We start from the raw sequence: 9242 nt of genomic DNA, 5'->3' as shown, positions 1-9242 counted from the left end.
CCACTTCAAATCTACTGAATCAGAATCTAGATGCTGGACCCTGACACATGTATTTTTTAAAACTATACCTGTGGTTCTAACACCCAGTACAGATTAGGAACCACCAGCTTAGTGCTGACAGAGATGCTCCCCTGTCACAATGTGTTGTCTGCCAAAGGGGTTTATGACCAACAGGAGGAGGATTCCATGCTCTCTGTCCATCCAGCTCTGAATTTGGGTTGCATTACCACTTTGAGTTCTCAGTTCTAAATGGGAGCTCATTTTTCCAGACCAAAAGAAATATTCTTAATGTGTTTGGGTTGCCAAGACAGCCTGAAGATCTTGCTTGACCTAAAGGTAGATGAGCAGGTATTAATCACCATGTATAATGTTTCCATGGGAAAATAGTATATTCATTGTCAGTAACTAACAAACCTTTAAATCGCAGATCATGTATTGTCTTTAAGTTGATGGTTTCAGTGTCTTTCGTGCTCACTGGCCATTTCACCTACAGGAGTGATGATTTTGAAACTACCTTTTCTGAAGAGAAGAGGAGGGGGTGTAGACCCAACCGTCAAAGAGCGCCTATGGTTGACACTCTACTGGCCCAGGGATCAGCCAACGCAGCTGGTGTCCAGTTGTTTTGGGTAAGTCTGCTTTGGTCATACCTTTTCTGATAAATTTTGTTTTCCTGTGTGGCCTCAAGATTCCTAGGCTTCTCATTAGAGACACAGAAGATGGGTCTCACACACACAAGTGGCCCATTATGACCCAAGTATTGACTTGTGTTATGATGGGCCAGTTGAAATGTAAAAATCATGAGACCTGTGCTGTCTGCAAACAAAATTGTTTAAAACACACACACACACACACACACACACACACAATAAGCCTTGAGTTAAAGAGTATCTGACTCTGAAGTCAGACACATCTGAATTTCAGAATCAACCTGCTGCTTACCTGCCTTATGTGTGCAAGAGGCATAGAGGGTGATACTATTTTTTGTCCCATAGCATGGCTGTGACCACTCAGTAACAAAACTGATTGAGCACTTTCCATGGGAAAATACAAACCATTTTTCCTCTGTTTTCACACCACAATTATCAATCCAGAAGACTTCTGAGACTCCAAAAGGCGTGGGGATTTCTCCTGCCGAGCAAGCAAGTGATTAATTCTGCAGCTAGGTATCTTCCACTTCAGTTCTGGCAGAATGTCATGGCCCCCAGTTGAGCCCCTGGAAGGCTCCCAGGGGACCAGCATGCACTTTGGGTGGGAGAGGCAAGCCATAGACATTTTAAATGCGTAGTTGCTGAAGATGATAAATTAATTTAGTAGACAAGTTCTTTCCTTTAAATGAGGTGATACAGGTAAAACACATAGAGTCCTTCCAAAATATTAACCACGACCCTACTTTCCACCAATATCCAAAAAAAGAGATTGTTTCTTGAGCTTTGAAGCTATTCAGATTATAATGGTATTTTATAATTAAAGCTGGTAGAGAACTCTGTTCAAAAGTTAGTCTAGAACATTTACATATTTCAAAGAAGAATGAAAGCATGCATAATAAAACACCCCTCCTACTTCTCGTCCATGTTACTTGCTTCTCTTTCTGTAGGCATTCATGATTTTCTGTGTTCTCCAAGAAATAGTTTGTGAATATGGCAGAAAATGCAGATTTTCTCTCCATAAAGGTGTGAATCAAGATCACAAACAAGGTTAAAAGAAAAGTAAAACTACTTTTATTCAGGTGCAAAACAGATTTGCAAATTGGAAATGCATGGGTTTGTACTTTCTAACAAGAAGTGGGTACCTGCCACTTAGCATTGTCTGGGGGATTGAAGCAGGTCTAGCAGTTGGAAACTGTCACAGAGCAGGGTTGTCATAAATGTTACCAGTCCTTTGGAATGTTCAAGTCAAGAGGCAAATAGGCAGTCAAGTATTTTCCCTCTGGCATATTCGGTTTGTGACATTTCTGCATGGCAGTGAATCTCTTAAGGCTCAGAAAAGGAAGATGGCTCTCTTTTTGACCCTTCTGCAGCCATGTTGATTTTTATTTTATCAAAGGACCAATAATAATTATTTTACAACTGTGGACTCAGACTCTGACTCAATAATCCTTGCTTTAGATTGCTTGTGTTCTTCTTCACAGGGGTGAACTGCTGCTTTGGGATCTCACTCAGTCTTGGAGACGGAAATATACCCTCTTTAGCACTTCATCAGAAGGACAGAATCATTCCAGAATCGTGTTTAATTTATGTCCTTTGCAAACTGAGGACGACAAGCAGCTGCTTCTTTCCACATCAATGGATAGAGATGTAAGAACTGCTTAGATTTCATCAGCTTTGTAAAATAGGGATTTGCAATCTGGGTGGGATTAGAAAGTCTCGGTCTTCATACCGCCTCCCTACTTAAAGTTTTAGAGGTGCTGTTGCCAGTTGGCACTCTATATATCAGCAGTGCACAGAGAGGAGAAATGTGAGGAACCACCAAGATGCTTTTCTGCTAAAGTGTTTATGATAAAGATGAGCAGAAGTGTCCTCAGAAGGGCACATAAGATCATCATGCTTTGACGTATCCCCATCTGTAGTTTAAGAAGCAGAATCATCTGCTCATGGTGAAATCTCTCTGAGGGAGAATTGGCTGTATTTAGAGCCCATGACCTTGCTGTTCTGCTTCTAAGCTGGGCTCATAAACTTCATTTTCTCTCAAGTCTCTCTATTTAGGTAATAACTAAAAACTTTCTACTCCTAGAATGTAAGCCATTTTGCTTTTTAGATTGTAACTCCCATCTTTCCACATGCTGAAGAAGTGTTCCTCCTTATTTAGTTTGCTGAATGAGGAGATTACCAGGAATGGAAAGACCACTGACCTCTGGGAAATGGGAGGTATGGGTTCTGGTTTATTCTATGACCCTGAATTCACTGGACATCTCTGGGAATAAATATATTCCAAGATCTTGTTGAGCTGTGTGATTATTGCTGATTTTTTTCCCCTAAGAGATGCTTTTTCCAGTTCCTACTGAATGGTTAAATTACATTGTCCTTGCTCACTATGAGCTTATTCCCATTTGGAATATTGGAGTCTTTTTCCTATTTCTCTGCTTTTTTGAAATATTTAGGCCCTAACTTTTAATCTTTCCAGGTAAAATGTTGGGACCTGGCCACACTGGAGTGCTGCTGGACCCTGCCTTCCCTCGGTGGGTTTGCCTACAGCCTAGCTTTCTCTCCTGTGGATGTGGGCTGTTTGGCTATAGGCGTTGGGGATGGCATGATCCGTGTGTGGAACACTCTCTCCATAAAGAACAACTATGATGTGAAAAACTTTTGGCAGGGTTCAAGTCCAAGGTTACAGCGGTAAGGATACTTTCTTTGAATTTTTTTTTTAAGAATATCCACTCATTTAAGTGAACTCTGTTATAAATCAAAAGTTGTTTAAAGGTATTTTTGATGAAGTTTGAAACTAGGAAAGCAGAATCCTCCAAACAAACTCACCATCCCTAGATTCAGAGTTTGAAATTATTAAGGCTTTGTTTTACTTGTCATGTTTCTAACAGAAATAAATTGATTAAAAACAACCTAAATATGTATTTATGGGAGATTATTATTATAATATAACTACATATTAGAATGGTATCAAATTACTAAAAATAGTAGTGAGGTTTTTTTAACTATGGAAGGATGTTAATCATTTATAAAAATTATAAAATGGAATGCAGGGTAGAAAACATGTTTTGATTTTTTGTTTTCTCTAAAATGATACCTCTGTGTTGGCTATTTAGTCTAAACCCAATAAATATGGGTGATTTTAAAAGAACACTAAATAACAAAGTGTAGAAACTGGACTTTCTTTTCTACAATACCCTCTACTCCATGCCCCCATTACCATGACCCAGAGAAATAGTCTTGACAATTTGAGATACATCATTCCAAATTTATTAATTATTAATTAAACTGTATTTTCTAAATTGTTTTAGAATCTTTTTCTTCTTTTTATAGTGCCAGGGATAGGTTTCTATGCATGCTAAGCAAGCATTCTATCACTGAGCTGAATTCCCAGCCCCTATTCTAGAATCTTTTACCCTAGTCTACAATATGTCATGTTTTTTCTATCATAAGTATTTAAGTTTATTCACAAAAATGTCTGAAAAGAAAGATAACAAAATTGGCAATTAATTTTTGTTTTGCATGGTGAAATTACAGATGACTTTCACTTTGCTATTAATCCATCTTTTTTTTTCTTTTAAACAATGAAAATTAAAAGGAATCAACAGCAAGAAAGTCTCCCACTTGAATGCTTAGATGCTTAAGATTCCCATAACAGTGTGTCCCCTTTCTCATATATTTTCATTTGGAAACTCTTTTCTTGTAGCTGTGCTGGCACCCAAACAAGGAAGGTTGCTTAGCATTTGGAACAGATGATGGAAAAGTGGGATTGTATGACACCTACTCCAGCAAGTAAGCAATACTTGATTCTTGTTTGGCCAATTCACCAAAATGTCAGTGATGGATTTAATTTGAGTTTATACACGTAATGTACAAAAAATTCTAACTTGAAGAATGAGGTTCAGAACTCAGAATCTTATTTTTTTAATTTTTTTCAGGTGATATTGATTCAGCCCATCTGATTTGGGGGAACCACTAACATAAATCATTTGCTTTTATTTTTACAAAAGTTTTCGTGCAGACATGAAAGTTGAAAGACAAGTAGAACATCTGTGCCTTATCTCAATTTTTAGCCATACCATTTATCTGTGTGTCTCTGTATTTATCTCATCTAAAACATGAAACAAAGTTTCAAACATAAAATTGTGATATTACCCCTTCTCAAGAAACAAGGTCGCAGGTATCATGACACTCCTCTGCAGGATTTTTGGTTTTGATTTTTTTTTTTTTTTTTTACCAGGGATTGAACCTAGGGGTGCTTGACAGTGTCTCACTGAGTTTCTTAGGGTCTCATTAAGTTGGTGAGGCTGGCTTTGAACTCTTGATCCTCCTGCCTCAGCCTCCTGAGCCACTAAGGATTACAGGCATGTGAGGCAAGAAAGACCTCTACCACCAAGCTACAGCCCCAGCCCCTAGATAAATAGATTACTCCATATCTTGTACTTGTCTAGTTATTCCCTTATGGTGATTTCTAACTCATTTATGTATTCCTATCATCCCTATTATATTTGCTATCAACTGCAAGTCATAGCTAAGCAACCTTATCCCTTTACAGTAGTCATTAGTCATAGGTGACTAGTCAGCACCAGAAAAGTGCTAAGTCCAAGTTGAGATGTGCTATAAGTGTAAAATATATTGAAGTATTAGTATTAGAAAAGAATACAAAATATCTCAAAAATATTTTAGTTTTAAATTACCTTTTAGCCTGGTACAGCGGCATACACCTGTAATCCCAGCAACTCAGGAGGCCAAGGCAGAAGGATTGCAAGTTCAAGCCAGCCTCAGCAACATAACAAGGCCTTAAGCAACTTAGTGAAACTCTGTCTCAAAGTAAAAAACAGGCTGGGGATGTAGCTCAGTGGTTAAGAGCCCCTGGGTTCAATCCCCAGTCCAAAAAAGAAAGAAAGCAGGAGATATGAGAAAAAGCATACCAAACTTGCCAGATGTATGGGAGTAATATTTTTTTTTAATATTTACTTTTTAGTTGTAGTTGGGCACAATACCTTCATTTAATTCATTTATATGTGATGCTCAGGATCGAACCCAGGGCCTCGTGTGTGCTAGGCAAGTGCTATGGGAGTAACATTTTTATCTGGGTGAAATATGTTTAGGGCTTAATCATTTTGGTTATGATGGGATATTATTATGTTGTATGTTATTTAAATGTTTGCTTTTTTTATAGTTGAATATTTGGAGAAGAGTAATGCTCAATAGTTTTTCTATAATACAGCAACTAAATTTATAAATAGGGACTTTTGAGAAAAATATGGTGTATTTTTCACCGTGCCTTTTAGTTTAAATCTTTATTTGTTCTCCACCTCTCCTTACCCGCAAAGACCTCCCCAGATTTCTAGCACATATCATAAGAAGACTGTGTACACGTTAGCTTGGGGACCACCCGTATCCCCAATGTCACTTGGTAAGTGTCTGAGCCATTCTTAACAAATATAATTTCTTTTCTTCAATTTAATTCTAGGATATGAAAGTAAGAAAGAGTCATAAATGTTCTAGTGCAGTGACTGCTTGGTTGTCTGCTAGTCCTAGGGGTCCATGAAAGCAATAGTGGCAGGTTACAAAATAGAATTGCAGAAGAAAACATTTACCTATAAGCTTCTCCAGACTGCCCCCACAACTCTTAAGCATTACTGTCTTTAAACTGAACTTTTTCATTTTACGTAGTTTTCTCATGCTGGATCGTGGCCTTTGACTACTACTTTTCACCCCTTTCCCACTTCTAGCCCCTCAGTCTTGTCTTTCCCATAAGTGATGTGTCTTTCATAATATCTTTTTGAGTGTATTCAACGAAAGTCTTTGATACACTTTCCTTAACTACAATGAAACAACTGTAAATTTCCATAGTAATCGCCTTACTGTGGAGAGGATAAATAGTATCATCAGAACTCAAGCAGCATTGGAATTATATTCTGTTCATCCAACAAGAGGATTACTATAATACTTAGAAAATCAGCTAAAATACTTAGTTGCTAAGCACCTCGCTCTTGCTGAGGTTGGCTTTGAACTCATGATCCTCCTGACTCAGCCTTGTGAGCCGCTGGGAATACAGGTGTGCTCCACTTGATTTTCAGATCTTGACAATAAACATCCTTTTTATGCCAACCACTTCAACCAAAATGATACTGTGGCAAAAATGGCCCTGTCATATGGTTTCTAAATGCGGCTACAGATTTTTTTTTTCTCAAGATTGAATTGGAATTTTGTCTTTAAAGGAAATAATTTCAGAATTACAAAAGCTGCAAAAAAAATACAATTTTCTTGTTTCCTTTACCTAGATTCCCATATTTAATCACTTTTGCTTTAACTTCCTATTAATGCATGTGTATGCCAGAAATGTCTTTTAAAGTCTAACCATAAGGGCTGGGGTTGTGGCTCAGCAGTAGAGTGCTCGTCTAGCACGTGTGAGGCCCTGGGTTCAACCTCAGCACCACATAAAAATAAATAAACAAAATAAAGGTGTTGTGTACAACTAAAAAATAAATATTTTTTTTTAAAAAAAAGTCTAACCATAAGATTTCCTTACCCTTTCAAATGAGTATTTTTTTTAATATTATTTTTTAGTTTTAGGTGGACACAATATATTTTATTTTTATGTGGTTCTGAGGATTTAACCCAGTACCTCACGCATGCTAGGCAAGCGCTATACCTCTGAGCCACAACCCCACTGCTCAATATTTTTGTATGGCCAGAATAAAAATATCACTTAATCATAATTATATTTAATTATATTCCTTCATTGTCTAAAGTGTTATCTATACATTAACCTTCGATAATGAAAAGAAATTACTGTTCTGACAAGTTTTTAGTTTAGTGGCAATTGGTTATATGCATCAAAAGTTTATACAAGGAGTCTGAACTGAAAATAGAAATTTTGAATCCCTTCACATAAATGATAGATGAAAAACTTCTGGGTGTGTGTGAGATAGGATTAAAAAGAAAAATAAAACTAAGAAAAGAAGAGGACCCAAGATGTCTTAGGGACCTACAAAATGTAAAGGTGGCAAGGGTGGGAATTCTGGAAAACTGAAAGGAAAGAAGAAAACAAGAAAAGCTTTTGTTAAGGACCAAGAAACCTTCTGGGAAGACTAGTGGGCACATTTCATTCTTCCCTGTGGGACAAAAGTTGCTTCAGTTAATTTTATTTCACAAGGTTAAACATTGTAGATGTTTAGTTGTTACTGGTCTCTCTGTCCCATTTTGGAAGTCATAATAAGAATTTTTGTTCTTTGTAATTCTTGAACTAATTAAGAAGACTGTTTAGGAGAATGGCTGTTGTATAATTAGAACATGTTTTAACTCTGGGGACTCCCCCCCACACCATCCTGTCATCACTGATTTATAAGATGTGTGGAGAAAAGAACAGTGTTTAGTCAGGATTGGTTTGTTTTGCTTCTAGTACAAATTGCCTGTACACACAGAGATCAGCTGGAAAGCAGATGGCAAAATCATGGCTCTTGGCAATGAAGATGGGTATGTATTTGTTTTCTTAAAAAAGAAATAACTTTGCAGTAGTACGTATTTTGAATCACAAGCTGGCTGATGCCATCTGTAATGTTAATGAGGGAAGCCACGTTGTAATTCATATTCTGATTTATCATTGATATCTTTAACTGATCCAGGAGCTCTCTGCATCTTTGAGAACAACAGAATTATTTAGATTAATTTTAGTTCAAAGATAGCATTTGCCTATAGTATGTTTAGGCTATTTTATGCCTCACAAATGGTCATCTCCTTCATTAAACTGCCTTCATTACACTCCATTTTTAAGAAATAATACTAACTTGGGTGCGGTGGCACATGCCTGTAATCCCAGCATCTCTTTAATAATAATAAGCAGAAATCCTTTGTAGATCTCACTCCTTCCATTGTTAGTCACAATGACATACATAGTCCAAGTTCATACAACGGTCATTAATTCTTTTAGCTTCCCACCACCGTGTATTATTTATTAATGCCTAACAAATACAACTTTCCAGACAGTGTTAGAATTTTTAAATGCTGAATATGCTTATTTCATAAAGCAACCTTTTATATCTGGTTCTCCATGAGAGAATGGCCTTTACGGTGAGTATTATCTCATTCTATTTCACCTTTCCTAGACTGGTGGATAAGGGAGCTGTTTGTTTGCACTGCACTGTAATTTGATTATCCCTCTTGTCTTGGTGTTTCTTATTCCAGATCAATAGAAATATTTCAGGTTCCCAACTTACGACTGATCTGCACCATCCAACAGCATCACAAGCTTGTGAATACCATTTCCTGGCATCAGGATCATGGCAGCCAGCCTGAGCTGAGCTATCTGATGGCCTCTGGCTCCAACAATGCCGTCATTTATGTGCACAATCTGAGAACTGTCCTAGGTAACTTTGGTTTCTTCCATACTTGGGGGGGTTATATTACTCATTCACCTACTTTCCATTCTGTTCTTTGTATGTTTTTACTTTATTTTTGGCTTTTTTTTTTCCTTTCTTTTTTTTCCTTTCAAAAACACTGTATTCATCTTACTCTAAAAGTCTTACAAACATGACAAAAATGTTAATTTAGAGAATGAAGAATACATACACGTATGTGTACGCATTATATATT

At 37.1% G+C, this 9242-nt stretch overlaps 1 protein-coding gene across 1 annotated transcript in view; it reads left to right on the top strand.

The window, feature by feature from the left end:
• Positions 1–276: 276 nt before the first annotated feature.
• LOC124094425 (gem-associated protein 5-like) overlaps positions 277–9242 on the top strand; it is a 36966-nt gene continuing 28000 nt past the window's right edge. Inside the window, 9 exon segments of the mRNA XM_058580134.1 lie at positions 277–626; positions 2129–2294; positions 3121–3310; positions 3313–3332; positions 4348–4433; positions 5978–6066; positions 6728–6783; positions 8053–8126; positions 8835–9016. Of these exon segments, the coding sequence (XP_058436117.1) occupies positions 499–626; positions 2129–2294; positions 3121–3310; positions 3313–3332; positions 4348–4433; positions 5978–6066; positions 6728–6783; positions 8053–8126; positions 8835–9016 (991 nt within the window). The 5' untranslated portion in view covers positions 277–498.

The sequence above is a fragment of the Marmota monax genome, unplaced genomic scaffold (genome assembly GCF_021218885.2).
Source record: "Marmota monax isolate L192 unplaced genomic scaffold, Marmota_monax_Labrador192_F-V1.1 WCK01_AAM20220418_F8-fsc01204, whole genome shotgun sequence".
Classification (NCBI taxonomy): Eukaryota; Metazoa; Chordata; class Mammalia; order Rodentia; family Sciuridae; genus Marmota; species Marmota monax.
The sequence above is the reverse complement of the archived record's forward strand: the minus strand, read 5'-3'. Positions and strand labels throughout refer to the sequence as shown.